At 40.5% G+C, this 20,982-nt stretch overlaps 1 protein-coding gene across 2 annotated transcripts in view; it reads left to right on the top strand.

The window, feature by feature from the left end:
* Positions 1-1,881: 1,881 nt before the first annotated feature.
* CRCP (CGRP receptor component) overlaps positions 1,882-20,982 on the top strand; it is a 41,201-nt gene continuing 22,100 nt past the window's right edge. The window contains exons 1-4 of one of the 2 annotated variants that reach the window (XM_082670855.1): positions 1,882-1,995; positions 10,357-10,393; positions 15,536-15,634; positions 18,176-18,270. In XM_082670855.1, coding sequence (XP_082526981.1) covers positions 1,988-1,995; positions 10,357-10,393; positions 15,536-15,634; positions 18,176-18,270 — 239 coding nt within the window. In that variant the 5' untranslated portion in view covers positions 1,882-1,987. The remainder of the gene's footprint in view (positions 1,996-10,356; positions 10,394-15,535; positions 15,635-18,175; positions 18,271-20,982) is intronic. The other variant, XM_082670856.1, reaches the window with a different exon arrangement.

The raw sequence follows: 20,982 nt of genomic DNA, 5'->3' as shown, positions 1-20,982 counted from the left end.
TCTTGTTGCGGAGCATGGGCTCTAGGTGCCCAAGCTTCAGTGGTTGTAGCTTGCGGGCTCTAGAGCGCAGGCTCAGTAGTTGTGGCACACGAGCCTAGCTGCTTTGCAGCATGTGGGATCTTCCCAGACCAGGGCTCGAACCCGTGTTCCCTGCACTGGCAGGCAGATTTCCAACCACTGTGCCACCAGGGAAGTCCCAGTCATTAGTCACTATTAACAATTTAATACACCTCCTGTATTTGTTCAGATTGTCTGGGTTTGAATCTCTACTGGACAACTTCCTAGAGGAATGACTTTTGGTAAATTATAATCTCTCCAAGCTTGGCTCAGTTTCCTCAGTAGTAAAATTTGAATAACAAAGGAATCTACCTCATAGAGTATCATGGTTGTACTGTCACGGTAATTATTATTTGTTGAGCACTAAGTATGTGCCAGGCATTTTAGGTATCTAACAGATAGATCTATGATTTACAAATTAGGGAACTGAGGTTAGGAGAAGTTAGGTAATCTCCCAGGGTTAAACATCCCCTAAGAAATTGATGGAGGTAAATAGAATCACAGGCTGCCTGCAAAGCCTGCACTATTACTGTTAATATCACGGAATAGCAAAGCACTTATCAAGGGCCTTGCAAAGAGAATGTGTTTAGTAAATGATCTGATATAACTATTAAAAAGTGAGGAAAAAAGACATCTGCCATTGTTAATTTTTGGCATATTTCCTTCCAGTCTTTAGGAAATATTTCAAACCATACCAAAATTCCAGAAAATAATAGACATCAACCTTTCACCTTTTTTTTTTTAAGAACACAAAATTTAGTAGATTAGGTGGCTCTATCTCCCATACCCTTAGGTATTTTTTTCCCTATGCTTATTTTTCCTTAGGTTATTAGAGTCACACCACATCATTTTCCATCTTTTAAATCCTATCTTGAGCATTTCCCTAGCATATCAAATTATGCTACATGGTTTCTCATGGTCACATATATTGATATTATACTGTATGGTTCAAACATGATTTATCAATTTCTCATTGTTGGGTATTTAGGCTGTCTCCCAGCAAAATTATCATTACACATCGATCTTTCTTCAAGCATCTGATAATTCCCTTTCGACAAATTCCTAGGAAGGCTGGAAGGTCACAGACTGCTTGTCATTCAAGCTCTTTGTACTTTCCTGCCAAATAGCTCTGAAGAATGGGAAATGGGAGAAGGGAGGCGGAGATTTTTTTCCCCCACTTTTTAGGACGTTTTATTCAATTATAACACACATAGAGAAAAATGCACATAAGCGTGCAGCTCACTGACTTTTTAGAAACAGAACACACCGCGTGCCCAGCACCCAGGTCCTGAAATAGAGCATTTCCAGCGGCCCCGGGCCGTCTCACCCCTTGCCATTGTTACTATTCCCGGTTTTTTTTTTTTTTTTTTTTTGCGGTACGCGGGCCTCTCGCTGCTGTGGCCTCTCCCGCTGCGGAGCACAGGCTCCGGACGCGCAGGCTCAGCGGCCATGGCCCCCGGGCCCAGCCGCTCTGCGGCATGTGGGATCCTCCCGGACCGGGGCACGAACCCGTGTCCCCTGCATCGGCAGGCGGACTCTCAACCACTGCGCCACCAGGGAAGCCCCCGGGGTGGGGTTTTAATGCCGCAAAGGCCTACTAATCCGATTACGTCTTTGGAAATTTACTTTATTCATACTACTTAGATATAACTTAGACCACGAAAACGTGAGCTAAATCCTGTCTGCAAACGCTTAACAGTCTGAAGTCGAGCTGGGCGTAGAGAACAGAGCTCGGATGGCTAGAGAGACATGCAGGGCTCGCGGCCCCGCCGGGTCCTCCAGGCTCCCGGTGTGCAGCGCGGCGATCCCGGCGTGCACCGCGGCGCGCGGAGCCGGCCCCAGGGAGCTCGGCGTGGACGCCCGGTGCGGCGGCGGGGCTGTGTGGAGCTTCGCGGGTGCTGTCGGCCGGAGGCGAAGAGGCGGGGTCGACATGGAAGTGTAAGCAGCTCGGGGCGCGTCGCTGGGTTTGGGCCGACGCCCACAGCTGGCGACCGCTAGACCCTGGGAGCCGGGAGACATGGGCCTGGGGCGACCCCTCGTCACGGTGGGGAGGGCGACGGATCGGGAGGCGAGGGAGGAAGGGGCTCTCGCTCTGTCCCTCCGAACCTTCGCCCCCACGCCCACCGCGTGCCCAGCACGCGGGGCCGAGTGCCACTTGTCTCGGCTGCCTTTCAGGGTGCCTGTTCCCTCCCTCATCCACTCACTAGCGTTGCAGGCGTCACGGTGGGGAGCCTGGCCCAGTGTTGGAGCGGGAACTTCGAAGGTACAAAGCCCTGAGTCCGGCCTGGAAGTACTTGGAGGAGAGATGGGTAAATGCTGGGGTAGAGCTTTGCTTAGGGGCAGTGGGCTCCTTTGGAACCCTAACTCTGAACAGGTGCTGTCCAAGTTTGATGAGAAGCATTTAGCTATTTGTGTGTGTGTGTAGGGAGGGAGTAAAAGCCATTCTAACAGTTTTAACTCCACATGGTCTTTTCCGTGTCTGCTCATTGTACCGGGTGCAAATGGAAGTTTTTGTAGCTACTCTGTATGTGGATTTTTGCACGGTTGACGTTAACTTGTAGGCATACTGTATTGTGTTCTCTTTGCCACCGATTATTTAATATTGATACTTTCTTTTATGTTCTTTAGCCTGTTTAATGTCTACACGTACTACTGTTTTTCAGACTTTTAAAAAAACACTATGTATATGTAACTGAAACGAAAGCTTCATGAGACAATGCAGTGTGCAGTACACTCTGATAGTCTCTTTTATTAAAATAGGGTGTAGACCCACTAAACTGATTTTGCAATCCACTAATGGGGTTTAATCTGCAATTTGAAAAACATGCATAATATTACTCTAGCCCAAGACGTCATTATCAGTTTTTCCCTCTTTATTAAGCATTTTCTGTCAGCATACAGACCAGCTTTAATTTATCTATCTTAAAAGAAAAATCCCTTGTCTATCCCTACATCCATGTCCACCTGTTGCTCCCTCTCTGCTTCCTGTCACCAGAAAACTTCTTAGAAATGTTGTTTATCCCCTCATTCTCTCAATCATTCTTTTGGGCTTTCATCCTCACCAGTCTACAGAAATGGGTCTTAGGTAGGTTACCTGAGCCTTCCATCTTGTCAAATTCAGAAGTTGATTTTCTGGCCTCAACTTCCTTGATCCCTTAGCAGCAATTGATACAGAAACTCAAGACACTCTCTTGGCTTTGTGACGTGCTCTCTTGGATTTCCTCCTACATCAAGGACTACTTCTCAGTCTTCTTTCCTAGCCCTGCCTTCCTTCCTTGCTTGGGCTTCTAAATGTTGAAGTATTTTAGGGCTCAGTCCTGGGACCTTTTCTCTCCACATTCCCTTGGTCATTTTACCCATCTGTATGCAAATGATTCCCCAGAATATATTTCTAGCCCTTTTCTCTTATCCATCCAGTTGCTTAAACCAGAAATCTAGCCCTCTTTCCTCACCGCTAAATCAAGTCCATCAGCCAGTCCTGTCATCTCCACGTTCAGAATGTATTTTGAATGGAGCACCATCCCCACTGCTAATTTTGTAGTTCATCATCTCTGGTCCAGATTAAGCAATAGCCTTTGGTTTCCACTCTTGCCCCGCCCCCTCCATTCTGTTTTCTGCACAGCAGCCAAAGTGAATTAAAATATTAATTGGATCAAATCACCCCCTGTGTAAAAACCCTTCATTGCTTTTCTGTGTGCTTAGAGGATATCTGCATTTCTTAGTAGGACTACAAGACCCTATGTAACCTCACCCACTCACCAACCTTTTCTCTTGCCACTGTCCCCTCCTGCAAAGAGACACACTTTCCACTGGCAGTCAAGTAATTTTGGTAACTCTCCAAGCCCTTGCATTGCTGTTCCCTCTACCTGGTAGACTTTTCCCCCTGTCCTGCCCACTTCTTATCTTTTTGACAGCTCAGGTTGAGTGTCCTTTTTCAATGTTGTTTTTCCTCTTTGGTAAATCCAAAATAAGTCCTGCTTTTTGTCTCTCATAGAACCTTTGTTTACTTTTCCCTTAAATAATTACAAGTTCTGATAATAGATGTATGTTTACATGTCTAGTGTATTGTCTCCCTCTTGAGAGTGTAAGTATCATGAAGGCAGGGACCAGTGTCTGTTCCCCTAGTGCTTAGCAGCGCATCTGGCACACAGTAGCCCTTTGGCAAACACAGTTGACCTTCTGTATTTGCTGGTTTAAACCCCCAGTCGTGGGTTTCACATCCACAGACACAGAGGGCTGACTGTACTTGTGGAGTGAAGTAATATAACAATACTTCATTAATTTAATAAATTAAATTAATATAAATTAATATAAATTATTTAGCTAGTTTCCTGATTGCTGAGCATATAGATTTTCTGATTTTCCTAAGTGAAATGGTTTCAATCAAGAGTTTTTTCTCCTATATAGTAACCTGTCAACTTCTCCCAAGGAGTCAGTGACTCATCAAGAATTTTGTGGCTAGAGTTTGTGGGAAAATGAGGTTTTCTGAGGTAGGCATGTGGTTTGGGGGTGGAGGGGGCCCCTGGAATGAGACTGTCTGGAGACCTAATTCTGTGTTTTTTTGGCCCCAGCATGCGGCATGTGGGATCTTAGTTCCCCGATCAGGGATTGCACCCGTGCTCCCTGCCTCAGAAGGGCGGAGGCCTAACCGCTGGACCGCCAGGGAAGTCCCTGGAGGCCTAATTCTAGTTCTTGCCTGGCCTCCAGTATGAGGTGTGACCTCTGGGAGTGTGGTCCTTAGGATCTTCAGGAGACCCCTAGGTCTCTGAGAGGGCAAACACATTGTACCTTTGTTAGGCATTCCCAGGACCTGCAGTGAGGAGGCATGGATGGAAAACTCCCCTGAGTTTTTACTACTTTTTTTTCTTCAATCACTGAGTAACTACCTACTGTGTGAGTGATACATATAGATAGACACACACTAGAAGTTTTTTAAAGGTAAGGAATATTTATGCTTTATTTGGTTGAACGATAGACTTTAAAAATAAAAACTTTTTTTTTTTTGCGGTACGTGGGCCTCTCACTGCTGTGGCCTCTCCCGTTGCAGGGCACAGGCTCCGGACGCGCAGGCTCAGCGGCCATGGCTCACCGGCCCAGCCGCTCTTTAGCATGTGGGATCCTCCTGGACTGGGGCACGAACCCACGTCCCCTGCATCGGCAGGTGGACTCTCAACCACTGCGCCACCAGGGAAGCCCTAAAAATAAAAACTTTTTGACCATCACATCGGATAAAAGGATATAAAATATTCATAGCAAAATTAAGTATTTGTATACTAAGGTATTTGCTGTTTGGCTAACTTTCTCTAATGCCTCGGGACTATTTATATGCCTGGAAAATTTTGTGTTCATCCTTTTATTCTTGAACTTAGTATACATAGTTACAGAAAATGGAGTTTCTTCCACATCATCTTTTTGAGATAGTGTCAGAATTTCCTTCTTTTTACAGCTGGAAATACTGAGGTTTAGAGAAGTTAGCTAGTAGGTCTTATAGCAATTCAGTAACAGGACTGGAAAGAGGATAATTTGCTAGCTCCCAAGTGAATGCTACAGTTTAAATTGTTCATTGACTTTGAAGCTGCTCAGTTTTCTTGGACCAGAGTTTAGCTTTTCAGAACAGGACTTGAGTCAGTAACATAGGTTAAACATAGGAGAATTTGAGCAATTCTGTTTGTCATTGTGTTTGTAAGAGTTAACTCTGTGGCAGTTAATAGGCACTGTTTGCTTGGACTTTTTTGTGCATGTGTGAGTCTCTAAGGAAAGTCTGTCAGTAGATCATTTTGTTCTGTTTATTCAGAATTTGATTTTCTGAAGTAGTTGTTTGTGTCCATTAAATTGACTCAGCAAGTTAAGCAGATTTTACAGGTTAAATTTCAAATAGTACATCAGCTTCAGTCAGCTAATTCATGACTTAAGGAAATTAAGTGACTGCCTTCCTGTAAGTATAGATTCAGACAGTCTTTAAAATTCACTTGGAATATTTGCTTTAAACATCTGTAAGTAAAATCAGTACCATTCTAAGTCCTACAGGAGAGTATGAAGTAAAAAAACATTGGAGGAGAATGTCCTCAATTACAAGTTATACTAATGTATTTTTTTTTTAACTTCATGGAATTCTTTAGTTTTACATCTCCATTTTTCTCAACTTTTTACCTTGAAAAATTTCAAACCCATGGAACAGTTGCAAAAAGAGCATCTCAAGTTCCTTTATATCCTTTACCTGGGGTCACCATTTGTTAACATTTTTGATATATCTGCCTTCTCTTTGTTACACATGCCTACATTCTCTCTCCACACACACTCTTTACTGAACCAGTTCAGAGTTGTAGAGATGTCATTTTATCAGTCTTAAAAAGACATTCTCCTGTGTAACTGCAATACCATCATCACACCCAGGGAATTTAGTGCTGATATTACCACTATTATTAAAATGCAACCTATATTAAAATTTCTCCAATTGTCCTAATAATGTTTTATCTGGATTTTTTTAAAAAATTGATTCAGGATCCAATCCAGAATCACACATTGCATTTAGTTGTCAAGGTTCTTTAATCTCCTTTACTCTGAGAACAGTTTCTTAGCCTCTTTTTGTGACATTGACATCGTGACAAATGATAGTGATATTTGAAGAATCTAGGCCAGTTGATTTGAAGAAGGTTTCTTAGGTTGGGTTTGTCTGATTATATTCTCATAACTACATTTTCTGACAGGATTGCTATAAGGGATGTTTCCTTCTCAGTGCATCACCTCATCATTATTGGTGCTGTTAAATTGGATAACTTGATTAAGTTGATGTCTGTCAAATCTCGCCATATCCTGTTCTCAACAACCTGCCACTTCGTGGTGGTTACAGTAACTTCTTCAGGATAAAAACTGCCTTCAAAAAAAATTTCCCAATACACACAGTTCATTTAGGACTCAAGGAAAGGCAGATACTGTACTCGTTGACATTTAACTGAATAAAGGAATGCCTAGCATATTTTGGCATTTACTCCATTAGTATTTAGCTGGGTAAAAAAATTATTTATCTTCCTAATAAAAGAATCAATGAATAAATCAGCTTCTGCCCACCAGAATGCAAGACGCTGTACTTTTTAAACATCCATTGTTCTCCTGGCTCCAAAACACAGGTTCATGAAAATATACATGAAAGAGAGTTCCTTTCCTTCTTTGTGTATTGGCTCTAGAAAAGGCAGAAGATGTTCTTTGGATTCTTGCAATTAACAATATTGACTTGGGCAGTGGGGCAGTAATTTGGAAGAGACAAGGACAGATTTCCCAGGCCATGGAATAATCTACATGACAGAGGGGGGCTGTGATTTGGAAATGAAGTTGTCACCGTGGCACCTGGGATGGATCCACTGGCCTTGAGGAAAGATAACATGTAATTTTTGTCACCCTGTTCCAGGAAGGGATGTTTTAGTTCCCCTGAATGTTAGGGCATGAAGGGAGTTGTAATTCAGGTTCAAGCAAAGATAGGAGGAGGCCTTGTGGGGTGACTTCCTGATTAAGTAGGCAAAGATGACATGTGGTTTGATTAGTCATTTTCAATTTTATTTATTTATTTATTTATTTATGGCTGTGTTGGGTCTTCATTGCTGTGCGCAGGCTTTCTGTAGTTGAGGTGAGCGGGGGCTACTCTTTGTTGCAGTGCATTAGCTTCTCATTGTGGTGGCTTCTCTTGTTGCGGAGCACGGGCTCTAGGTTTGCGGGCTTCAGTAGTTGTGGCGCACGGGCTTAGTTGCTCTGTGGCATGTGGGATCTTCCTGGACCAGGGCTTGAACCTGTGTCCCCTGCATTGGCAGGCGGATTCTTAACCCCTGTGCCACCAGGGAAGTCCTGTCATTTTCAGCTTTAAATGAGCCATATCACATACTCTAATTATGCATTATCCTTTCTGTGTTAGGTTCCATTTATTTATTTATTTAAAAATTTTAATTTATTTATTTCTGACCGCGTTGGGTCTTTGTTGCTGCACGCAGGCTTTCTCTAGTTGCGGCGAGTGGTGGCTACTCTTTATTGCAGTGCGTGGGCTTCTCATTGCGGTGGCTTCCCTTGTTGCGGAGCACGGGCTCTAGATGCGCAGCCTTCAGTAGTTGTGGCACTCTGGCTCAGTAGTTGTGGCTCACCGGCCGTAGAACGCAGGCTTAGTAGTTGTGGTGCACAGGCTTAGTTGCTCTGTGGCATGTGGGATCTTCCCAGACCAGGGCTTGAACCTGTGTCCCCTGAATTGGCAGGCAGATTCTTAACCACTGCGACACCAGGGAAGTCTCCTAGGTTCCTTTTAAGTATGGTGTTCTTTGTGACCTGAGTTCCATTGTGGTCATTTGGGCAAAGCAGCACTTTTGTGAAATCCTGGCTGTTTGTTGAATGACCAGTAGCATTTGGTAAGCTTCATGGGCTGATTTGATTAAGTGCTGACATTACTGTGCTGATGACCTAAGGCCTTGGTTGAAGCCTGCGTTAACCACCTGCTTGTTTTGCTTTATTTATTGACTGGGGAAACCACCCATCTATTTGGCTCATGTTTTTGAAATTTTGTGTCCTCAATTTCATCGTATAGCCCCATTCCTAGTTTAAGAACAAACAGTAATCTTTGTTGTACATTATGTCAAGTCCATACTCCTTCCTGAAGTTTTAGGATTCTGCATTACTGGTTTCCATTTGTTCAATCCTGTTTTATTTTTCACAATCCCATAGTTATTGTCCACTTCAGTTAGGCTTTCTACTGTGTGCCCTTGAGCAAGTTTTTAAATCTCTGAGCCTCAGTTTCATCATCCAGAAAGAAGGAATCATAATAGCTGCTACATCACAGGGTTTTTAATGAGAATTTAAGTGAGGTGATATCTTTTAACAGTAATAGCCTTCGTTCAGGAGAACCTAATAAGTACCAAGAACTGTGTTACACTTTTAAAATTTGTTTTCCTTTCATCCTCAGAACGGCTTTATGAAGTAGGAAGAAGCGGTGGTTGTGGTGGTGGTAGCCCAGGCAGTAGTGACAATAGATGGTATTTATTGAGCATATACTGTGTTCCAGGTACTTTACATGTTCCAACTCAATCCTGTAACAATGTTACAAGGTTGATACTACAGTTGCCATTTTATAGATGAGAAAATTTAAGCATAGAGAGGTTAAATAACTTGCCCAAATTCACATAGCTACTGGTTGGTGGAGCTGGGTTTAGAATCCAGGCTACATTTCTAGGTACTAGTTATGTGCATTTTTTGTTTTATATGGGGATGCTTAACGGGGGTTAATTAACTCACTGAAACTCACATACCTTGTAAGTGGCAGAGCTGGAATATGAACCTAGATTTGTCTGATTTCAAAACTGTTTTCTTTTAAAATTGAAGTATAGTTGATTTACAGTGTTTCAGGTATACAGCAAAGTGATTGAGCTATACATATATATATTATGTATATATGTATTCTTTTTCAGGTTCTTTTCCATTATAGATTATTACAAGATATTGACTGTAGTTCCCTGTGCTGTACACTATACAGTAGGTCAAAACTATGTTCTTAATTATTATACTGTACTGCCTCCAGACTGTTAAAAACAATAAGTGCTTTCTGATGTGATACTGTAGAATGGATCAGTTGTAATTTAATTCACGTCACATTGCTGTGCTCATTCATACATGAAAGATGACGTTTTGCCTTGATGGACCATTGCCAGTGCTCAACACCTGAACTCTAGTGGTTGAGTTGATAGAAAAGATGAACACCTTGGGAGTTTTGTGGGTATCTGGCAGGATTCCAGATGTTGCTGGAATTTCCAGTAGTGATGTTAGTGTTAAGGATCCCATTTCTGGTGATTCAACAGGAGGACTTGGCTGCCCAAAATGTCAATAGCTGATGGAAGGCAGATGGTACTGTAGAGAGGACATGGCTGTGGGATGAGGTGGCACTCTGTTTCTCCAGTTAATTCTAGCACCCTCTGTTTATTGACATCCCCCTACTCCTGTGGTTTTGCCCCCGTGTTCTTCCTGTAACTATCTTCCCCTAGATATCTGACTTCTCAACTTTTGCCTGCTTGGACCAGGGATAAGTATAGTATTTTAATCACCTACTTGGTGTTGGATGTGTGATATACTGTGCCTGTTAAAAGGAGAATTTGCTCTGAATTTGTCCATCGCCAGCTAAACCAGTAAGACTTAGGACGTTTCTCAATTTTAGGTTGTAGTCCCCAAATTTCTGAACTGTGCTACTGAATCTTGACAGAGGGATTATTTTGTAGATATTTAATTCCCACAGAGGGGTGTGAGCCCAGACTGATGATAATTTACTTTATTTTGCAGGAAGGATGCCAGCGCTGCGCTGCTCAGTAACTATGAGGTAAATAGCTTTGGACTATTGTGTTTTCCTCTCTGATCGGTTGCCCTTTGCTTCTGAAGATTATTCAGTTCGTTTTGGTTAGAAATGACTGAATTCCTTTAGATTTGCCACTTTAAAATAGGAGAGATGGCACCATCTGGTGGACCTTGGAATAGTCTTAGCTTGGTAAATTATATACAGTAATTCAGGGAAGCTGGGAAGCCTTTAGTTTACTGTAGGCAATCTTCTCCAAATCCCAAAGATTTTAGATCTTCATTTGGGATGCCTTCCTGTGATGGAAACATCAGTTTTGGAACTGTTTCTGTTTGCAGAAGTTTTCCATTAAAATGCTTAACGCCTTTTCCTAATTACCACTCTTTAGCTGTAAAATGCTTTTGTAAGTTATTATTTTGATCCTCATAATAGTCTCATAAGTATTAACACCTTCATTTTGGAAGTGAGAGTTTAGTGACTCACCATTACGAATAACTTAGTAGGAAGTAACAGGTTTGGAATTTGGGGGCTTGAGGATTGGGTTGCTGGGGAAAGAAAGGAAAGAAGTTGGTGAGAGGGAGGAGAGAACATTAGTTTTGCCTACCTTCTATTTTGCCTGGGTGTTGTTTGGTACTAGCAAAACTATCTGATAGGTTGACTCCAGGTATAGAAAAAACCATTCATATATTCACTGTCCATTTTTCTTATGCCAGAGTCTAAACTCAGGAAGACTTATAGGAGATTGGAGTCTCCATTTTGTGATATATGTAGAAGGTAGTAGATTTAACACAGTGGGCCATATTCTTTTCTTCCTAAAGGTTCATCTTAAATGGTTGCTGCTCATAATAGGAAGGAAATGGTTGTTGGTCAAGCCGTTGGCTTTTTTTTGTGTGTGTGTGTGGTATGCGGGCCTCTCACTGTTGTGGCCTCTCCCGTTGCGGAGCACAGGCTCCGGATGCGCAGGCTCAGCGGCCATGGCTCACGGGCCCAGCCGCTCCGCAGCATGTGGGATCTTCCCGGACCGGGGCAGGAACCCGTGTCCCCTGCATTGGCAGGCGGACTCTCAACCACTGCGCCACCAGGGAAGCCCCAAGCCATTGGCTTTTAGGAACCTCCTTCTCCAGCTTAGACTCTGGACAAGGTGTGTAGTGTTTTATCCATTGGGGAAACATTGCATTAATTGGGTCTCATGCCCCTATTTCTGAAAGGAATGACAGGCAGGGGATGGGTTGCGTTTTATCTAGTCGTTACTGTGTTTATGATCCTATGCTTCTCTCAGTTCTCTGGTATAATCTCTAAAACAGGAGAGAGATTTCCTCCCCTGACCCTTCTTAGCACTAATACACATGTGTTTCTACCTTGTAGAGAAAATTTACTTCTAAAGTTATATAGCAGTTTTTCTTTCTTTCTTTTTTTTTTTTTTTTTTTTTTTGGAAACTACTTTTATCGCTTGCTTCATAATTTTTCTTTTCCGGAAATAAAATAGATTTTCATGTTAGAGAAGCAAGTCTTTTTTAAAAATAATTGATTAATTTATTTATTTTTGGCTGTGTTGGGTCTTCACTGCTGCACATGGGCTTTCTCTAGTTGCAGTAAGCGGGGGCTACTCTTTGTTGCAGTGCGTGGGCTTCTTACTGCAGTGGCTTCTCTTGTTGTGGAGCACAGGCTCTAGGCACTCAGGTTTCAGTAGTTGTGGCACACGGGCTCAGTAGTACTGGCTCGTGGGCTCTAGAGCGCAGGTTCAGTAGTTGTGATGCACGGGCTTAGTTGCTCCGCGACGTGTGGGATCTTCCCGGACCAGGGCTCGAACCTGTGTCCCCTACATTGGCAGGCGGATTCTTAACCACTGCTCCACCAGCGAAGCCCGAGAAGCAAGATCTTTAAAAAAAAAAAAATATATATATATATATATATGTGTGTGTATATATATATTTTAGGAAAATTTTTTAAAATTCAGGTACAATCAGCATACAACATTATATTAGTTTCAAGTATACAACATAATGTTTTGATATTTGTATATATTGCAAAATGATTACCACAATAAGTCTACTTAACATCACTCACCATATATAGTTACATAATTCTTTTCTTCTTGTGTTGAGAACTTTTTAAGATTTACTCTTTTAGCAACTTTCAAATATGCAATACAGTATTATTAACTGACGTTGCCATGCTGTACATTATATCCCCATGACTTACTTAGTTTATAACTGGAAGTTTGTAACTTCTGACCACCTTCATCCAGTTTACTTACTTCCCCCGCTGTCTCTGGCAACCATTTGTTCTCTGTATCTATGAGCTTGGTTTCTGGTTTCGGTTTTGTTTTTGTTTTTGTTTTAATTTTTGGCCATGCTGCGTGGCATGCGGGGACTTAGCTCCCTGACCGGGGATCGAACCCATGCCCCCTACAGTGGAAGCATGGAGTCTTAACCACTGGACTGCCAGGGAAGTCCCTTTTTTTTTTTCCTTTTCTTTTTTAGATTCCACGTATAAGTGATACCATACAGTATTTGTCTTTCTCTGACTTCTTTCACTTAGCATAATGCCCTCAAGTTCCATTCATGTTGTCACAGATGGCAAGATTTCATTCTTTTTTATGGCTGAATAATATTCCTTTGTATATATATGCCACAATTTCTTTATCCATTCATCTGTAAATGGACACTTTAGTTTATTTCCTTACCTTGACTATTGTAAATAATGCTGCAGTGAACATGGGGGTGCATATATCCTTTCAAATTACTGTTTTTGTTTTCTTTGGATAGTTACCCAGAAGTGGAATGCCTGAATCATATCGTACTTCTATTTTCAATTTTTTGATAATCCTTCATACTGTTTCCCATAGTGGCTGCACCAATTAACATTCCCACCTATAGTACACAGTGATTTCCTTTTCTCCACATCCTCCTCAATATTTATTTCTTGACTTTTTAATAATAGCCATTCTAACAGGTGTGAGGTGGTAATCTCATTGTGGTTTTTATTTGCATTTCCCTGATGATTAGTGATGTTGAGCATCTTTTATGTACTTGTTGGCCATCTGTATGTATTCTTCGGAAAAATGCCCATTTTTAAATTAGATTGTTTGTTTGTTTTGCTCTGGAGTTGTATGAATTTATATATTTTGGATATTAACCCCTTATCAGCTACATGATTTGCAGATACTTTCTCCCATTCAGTAGGTTGCATTTTGTTGATGATTTTCTTTGCTGCACAGCAGCTTTTTAGTTTGATGTAGTCCCACTTGTTTATTTTTGCCTTTGTTGTCTTAGCTTTTGGTGCTAAATCCAAAAAGTCATTGCCAAGACCAATGTCAAGGAGCTTACTGCCTGTGTTTTCTTCTAGGAATTTTATGGTTTCAGGTCTTACATCATCAAGTCTTTAATCCATTTTGAGTTAATTTTTGTGTATGGTGTATATAGTGGTCTAGTTTCATTCTTTTGCATGTGGCTGTCCAGTTTTCCCAACACCATTTATTGAGGAGACTGTTCTTTCCCATTGTGTATTCTTGGCTCCTTTATCATAAATTAATTGACCATATATGTGTGGATTTATATCTGGGCTCTCTATTTCTGTTCCATTGATCTCTGCATCTGTTTTAGGCCAATACCATACTGTTTTGATTACTATAGCTTTGTAATGTAGTTTGAAACCAGGGAGTGTGATGCCTCCAACTTTGTTCTTCTTTCTCAAGATTGCTTTGACTATTCTGGATCTTTTGTGATTCCATACAAATTTTGGGATTGTTCTATTTCTGTGAAATATGCAGTTGGAATTTTGATGAGAATTGCATTGAACCTGTAGTTTGCTTTGGGTAGTATGGACATTTTAGCAATATTAATTCTTCCAATGCATGAACATTTATGTGTGTCTTCTTCAGTTTCTTTCATCAGTGTCTTATAGTTTCCACTGTACAGGTCTTTTGCCTCCTTGGTTAAATTTATTCCTAATTTTATCTTTTTTGTTGCAATTATAATAAATAGGATTGTTTTCTTAATTTCTCTTTTAATAGTTTGTTATTAGTGTATAGAAACATAACAGATGCCTATTTGTTGATTTTGTATCCTGCAACTTTACTGAATTCATTTATTCTAACAGTTTTTTGGTGGAGTCTTCAGGGATTTCTATAAATAATACCATGTCATCTGCAAATAGTGACAGTTTTACTTTTTCCTTTCCCATTTGGATGGCTAAATTTTATTCCTTTTCTTGCCTAATTGCCCTGGCTAGGACTTCCAATACTATGTTGAATAAAAGAGGCAAGAGTGGGCACCGTTGTCTTATTCCTGATCTTAGAGAAGCTTTTAGTTTTTCACTGTGGAGTATGATGTTAGCTCTGGGCTTATCATGTATGGCCTTTATTATGTTGAGGTATGTTTCCTCTATACCCACTTTGTTTAGAGTTTTGATCATAGATGTTGAATTTTGTCAATTGCTTTTTTTGCATTTATTGAGATGATCATATTATAGGAAAATTTACTTTCAAATACTCAGAATATTATTTTTGAGAGCCAAGGAGATCAGTTATATGGTGTGTATTGGTAGGAAACACTTGAAATAGTTTATGTAAACAAATGAATTTGCAGTATTTGACTTAGATAAAAGAGCATTTTTATTTTATTTTATTTTTTTAAAATTTACTTTAATTAATTAATTTATTTGGGCTGCCTTGGGTCTTTGTTGCTTGCTGTGTGCGGGCTTTCTCTAGTTGTGGTGAGTGGGAGCTACTCTTCATTGCGGTGCACTGGCTTCTCATTGTGGTGGCTTCTCTTGTTGCAGAGAACGGACTCTAGGCACACGGGCTTCAGTAGGTGTGGCACGTGGGCTCAGTAGTTGTGGCTTGTGGGCTCTAGAGCACAGGCTCAGTAGTTGTGGCGCAGAGGCTTAGTTGCTCCATGGCATGTGGGATCTTACCGAACCAGGGCTCGAACCTGTGTCCCCTGAATTGGCAGGCAGATTCTTAACCACTGTGCCACCTGGGAAGCCCAAGAGCATTTTTAACAAGTCACATGCTTCTCGGACTTATTTGCTCTAATGCAAGTGTTTCGGGGAGGGTTTATGAGAAGAAAAGAGATGTTATTCTCTTTATCCTTTAAAATCATTGACCTTGGAATAGATACATTTCTCAAATTTATTTATGGAAATCTTTTGTATATCTCTTCCTAGGTGTTCCAGTTACTAACTGATATGAAAGAGCAGCGTAAAGAAAGTGGAAAGAATAAACACAGTTCTGGGCAACAGAACTTGAATACTATCACGTATGAAGTAAGTCTAGGTTTTTGGAAGGTCTACCCAAACTGCCATTGAAGGGGGTTGGTTTATCTTGCTGATGACTGGCCACTGAATCATGACTACCTATTATCTGATTTGAGTAGGTTTACTGTAACCCAGTTTTTATCCTGTTTATAGAAGTGGAAAGAGTTTGGCCAATTGCGAATGTTAACCAATTGCAAAGTCAGAGGAGGGAATAATTAAAAGTCTGCCATCACTTCTAATACCAATTGCAAGTCGGGGAGCCCCACGACCACCCTCAGGTTCAATAATTCACTGGAAGTACTCACGGAACTTGCTAAAAGCTATTATGTTCACTGGTACAGGTTATTACAAGGAAAAGATACAGATTAAATTTGGCCAAGGGAAGAAGCAAATGGGGCAGGTGCCAGGAGAAATACCAAATGCAGAGCTTCCATTGTTCTCTAATGTGGAGTCAGAGCACATTTCTCGTGAAATCAGTGTGTGTTAATACACACAGAATATTGCCAGCCAAGGAAGCTCGGCCAACTTTGGTGTCCAGAGTTTTTATTGGGGCTCCATTACCTAGGCATGATTGAATGATTGATTGCCTGTGTAGTTCATGTTAGCCTCCAGGTCTACTGATCCTGCATGACCCAAAGCCCCTACTCTAAGTCTCATTGTTAAGACCATCCAGTAGGACATAAGGCCCCCAGACAAAGATACTCCTATTAGATATAATGTTCCAGGAGCATGGAGATTACCTCCCAAAAGCTGAGGGCAAAGTCCAGACTCTCCGTTTTAGCGAAGCCAAATTCTTTATTACAGAGAAAGTGATACTTTTTATGGTAGAAAACTTAGAAAGTACAAAAAAGCATAAAGAAGAAATCAAAAGTAATTCATAATCTTAATATCTAGTTGATAGTTTGTTGCATTCTCTCCCAATCTTATGCTTAAGCTGTTGTATTTGTTATATAATGTTTGATTTCTATATCTGTCATTTTGTTTTTTCTTGTTATTTGCTTTCAATTTTGATTTTGTCTTTAAAGAGGTTTGGATTTAACTCTTTTAATTTTTCTTTTCAAAGACATTTTTAAACTTGCATTAATGTATCATAATCTCTTTTAAGGAAAATAAAGAATTTAACACTTTCGTCACCATTGCTTCCCATCTGATTTTTTTCATTTAATTGTGTGTTTAGAACCCTACAGTTCATTTATTCATTCGTGTTCTTTCACATTATATAGTTCATCTCTTTCAAAGAAGGAAATAAAGATTGTTGGTAATTAGTTTTATACACATTTCAAACTATCAAGCACCCTTAACTACACAGTTAATTAGTTTATGCTCACTATCACTCTATTAATTTTTTTAAAATTTTAATTAATTAATTTATTTTTGGCTGCATTGGGTCTTTGTTGCTGCACGTGGGCTTTCTCTAGTTGCAGCGAGCGGGGGCTACTCTTCGTTGTGGTGCATGGGCCTCTCATTGCAGTGGCTTCTCCTGTTGTGGAGCATGGGCTCTAGGCACGCAAGCTTCAGTAGTTGTGGAGCACAGGCTCTAGAGCACAGGCTCAGTAGTTGTGGACCACGGGCTTAGTTGCTCCGTGGCACGTGGGATCTTCCCTGACCAGGGATGGAACCCATGTCCCCTGCACTGGCAGGCAGATTCTTAACTACTGTGCCACCAGGGAAGTCCCCACTCTATTAATTCTTAAGTTCTTGCTTTTAATTTTTGGTGCCTTAAGGAAAGTTACTTTGGTAATAAATGTGCCCTTCTCATTTCGTGATACAGAGTACATGGTATCAGTGTCTTATTACTGATGCTGTTAACTTTGATAACTTGGTTAAGGTGGTGTCTGCCTGGTTTCTCCCCTGTAAAGTTACTGTTTTTCCATTTCCATATTCTGTTAATTAGCAAAGCGTCACCTAGTCCAGCCCACATACAAGGGGAAGGGGAATAGGCTTCATCTCTTAAGGGAGGGATATTAAAGAATTTGAGGACACACATTAAAACTACCACAGTAATTAATAAATATTTTGGGGAAACTGCTTTGAGACTATGCAAATATCCTACTTCTTAAGCTTTTGCCCATTAATTTTAGTATTCATTGGTGGATCCTTCCTGCATTAATTATTCCTATGGTGCGATTGCCCAATGGTGATTTATTTCCCTCATTCTATGTTTAATTGTTAGAATTCTTTGTAAGAAAGAGTTGTTCCTTCTAATCCATTTATTGGGTCATTTATATATGGACTTAAGGCTATTTATTTTATTCTTCGGGTTCCCTGTCTATAAAAAATTGATACATGATAACACAGTTGTCAGACTGAGTTTTTTCTTTAAGATCAGAAAAGCTTTATTCTAAAATTTCAGTAATCTTTTTGTTCTAGCTACTGGATTTATTTTTGAGGAATTCCTATTATATGAAGATTGAGTCTCCTGAAGGCATTTGTTTTACAAAAGATTTTTGAAGCAAAATTTTAGAATACTAAATTATAGCCATTGGCTTCTCTTTTTGTCATTTGGGGTTGTTTGTCTTATGCTTGCCTTTCCCTTTTTTTTTTTTGTAGACACTAAAATACATATCAAAAACACCATGCAGGCACCAGAGTCCTGAGATTGTGAGAGAATTTCTCACAGCAGTGAAAAGCCACAAGTTAACCAAGTAAGTAAAAATAATCTTAAGTGGGAAAAGACTGACACATAATGAAAATGATAGCTTATAAAAGTCATCCTCAGCAACTGTGTATTTATATTAGGTTGGGTTTTGAATTGTAATCGGTACACAGGGCGTAGGGTCATGGTATTGTATAAATTTATTTATTGATTTATTGATTGATTGATTGCTGCTTTGGGTCTTTGTTGCTGTGCGCGGGCTTCTCATTGTGGTGGCTTCTCTTGTTGTGGAGCACGGGCTCTAGGCTCGCGGGCTGTAGAGCACAGCCTCAGTAGTTGTGGTGCACAGGCTTAGCTGCTCCGCGACATGTGGGATATTCCTGGATCGGGGATCGAACCTGTGTCCCCTGCATTGGCAGGCGGATTCTCACTGAGCCACCAGGGAAGTCCCAGGGTCATGGTACTGTAGATGAGACAACTGAGACTTAGACACTGGGATCCTTCTAGAGCCAGAAACAGAATATAGTGGGCTTTTTAATCTCAAAAATGTTTCCCAAAAATCTTCCCATAACCCCTTCCCAGCATTCAGACTAAATTGGTTGAAAAACGGGATTCACAAATTGAAGGGCTTTTTATAAAGTTGATGAATTAAGTCATTTGACATTTGTGTTTGGGGCAAAAATGGCTTGATAATATTCTGTCTGCTCTTCTACTGCCCATTTACTTTCTTGGTGACTTTCTTGAATAAGTTAAGTTTGTAGGAATTAAAAACATTAAGAATTAGATCAAAAGTTTCCATGAGAAGAAAACTAGCCATAGTCTTTAGAATTGATACTAGAGCTGATAAATCCAAAAAGCTTTTGTCATTCATTGAGAATAACAATAATTTTCTTTTGGAGGAAACAGTTGGTGTTAGTTCAGGCGCACAGTTGATACACTATCAGTAAACTAAGTGCCCTTCTCCCCTTGCCTCTCTTCTCTAAATGAACTCTGAAGACAAACATCTTTCAAATGTGTGCATATGTGTGCTTGTGTGTATGTTTACAGTTTGTTTTATTTTTGTGAGAAAATACACGTAACATAAAATTTACCATCTTAACCATTTTTAAAAAAATTTATTTATTTTTTTGGCTGCATTGGGTCTTTGTTGCGGTGCGCGGGCTTCTCATTGCAGTGGCTTCTCTTGTTGCGGAGCACAGGCTCTAGGCGCACGGACTTCAGTAGTTCTGGCACATGGGTTCAATAGTTGTGGCTTGCAGGCTCTAGAGCATAGGCTTAGTAGTTGTGGTGCACGGGCTTAGTTGCTCTGTGGCATGTGGGATCTTCCTGGACCAGGGCTCGAACCTGTAGTCTCCTGCATTGGCAGGCGGATTCTTAACCACTGCGCCACCAGGGAAGCCCTACCATCTTAACCACTTTTTTTTTTTCATCTTAACCACTTTTAAGCCTTCAGTTCATCTATATTAAGTATAGTGTTCACATTGTGTGTAACCAATACCCAGAATTTTTTTTTTTTTTAATTTATTTGGTTGTACTGGGTCTTTGTTGCAGCAGGCAGGCTCCTTCGTTGCAGCTCACGGGCTCCTTAGTTGCGGCTTACTGGCTCCTTCGTTGTGGCTCACAGGCTCCTTAGTTGCAGCATGCGAACTCTTAGTTGAGGCACACATGTGGGATCTAGTTCCGTGAACCTGGGCCCCCTGCATTGGGAGAGTGGAGTCTTCACCACTGCGCCACCAGGGAAGTCCCCAGAACTTTTAAAATGTTACAAAACAATCTGTATACCAATTACACAACTCCCCATTTCCTGCTCTCCCCAGCCCCTGACACCACCACTCTGTTTTCTGTTTCTGTGGATTTGACTATTCTATATACCTCATGTAATTAGAATCATATAGTATTTGTCTTAAAAAAAAAGTCTGAATATTATTTAATATTGTTGTCTTTTTATTTTAACCATTTTTAAGTGTGTGATTCAGTGGCATTAGATATATTTAATTGTTGTACATCTCTGCCATCCATCCACAGGACAGTTTTTCATCATGCAAAACTAAAACTCTATAGCCATTAAACAATGACTCCCCATATTCCGCATCCTCTAGCCCTGGTAACCACCAATTTGCTTTATGTCTCATGAATTTGGCTACTTTAAGTACCTCATATGAGAATCATACAGTATTTTTTCTTTTGTGACTGGCTTATTTCATTTATTATGTCTTCAGGGTTCATTGATATTATAGTATGTGTCAGATTTTCCTTCCTTTTGAAGTCTGCATAGTATTACATTTCATGTATATATGACATTTTGTTTATTTATTTATCAACTGATGTGTACCTGGGTTGTTTCCACCTTTCGGCTGTTGCACATAATTATGCTGCTATGAACATGAATGTACAAATATCTCTTTGAGACCCAGCATTCAGTTCTTTTGAGTATATACCCAGAAGCCACGTTTGCTGGATCTTATGATAATTCTATTTTAAAATTTTTGAGGAACTGCCATACTGTTTTCCATAGTGTCTGCTCCATTTTACATTCCCACAAACAGTGCACAAGGGTTCTAATTTCTCCACATCCTCATCAACACTTCTTATTTTATCTTCTCCCTTTTGTTACCGTTGTCATATTTATTACATCTATATATGTTGAAAATAGTGTTTAGCAGTGTTTTATTACTTACGCTCTATACTTCTACATATTTTAAAGAACATAAGAGGACAAAAACAGTCTTTTATATTTACCCAGAATTTTGCTATTTCTTTT

This window comes from Grampus griseus, assembly GCF_964374135.1.
Source record: "Grampus griseus genome assembly, chromosome: 14".
Taxonomy (NCBI): domain Eukaryota; kingdom Metazoa; phylum Chordata; class Mammalia; order Artiodactyla; family Delphinidae; genus Grampus; species Grampus griseus.
The sequence above is the reverse complement of the archived record's forward strand: the minus strand, read 5'-3'. Positions and strand labels throughout refer to the sequence as shown.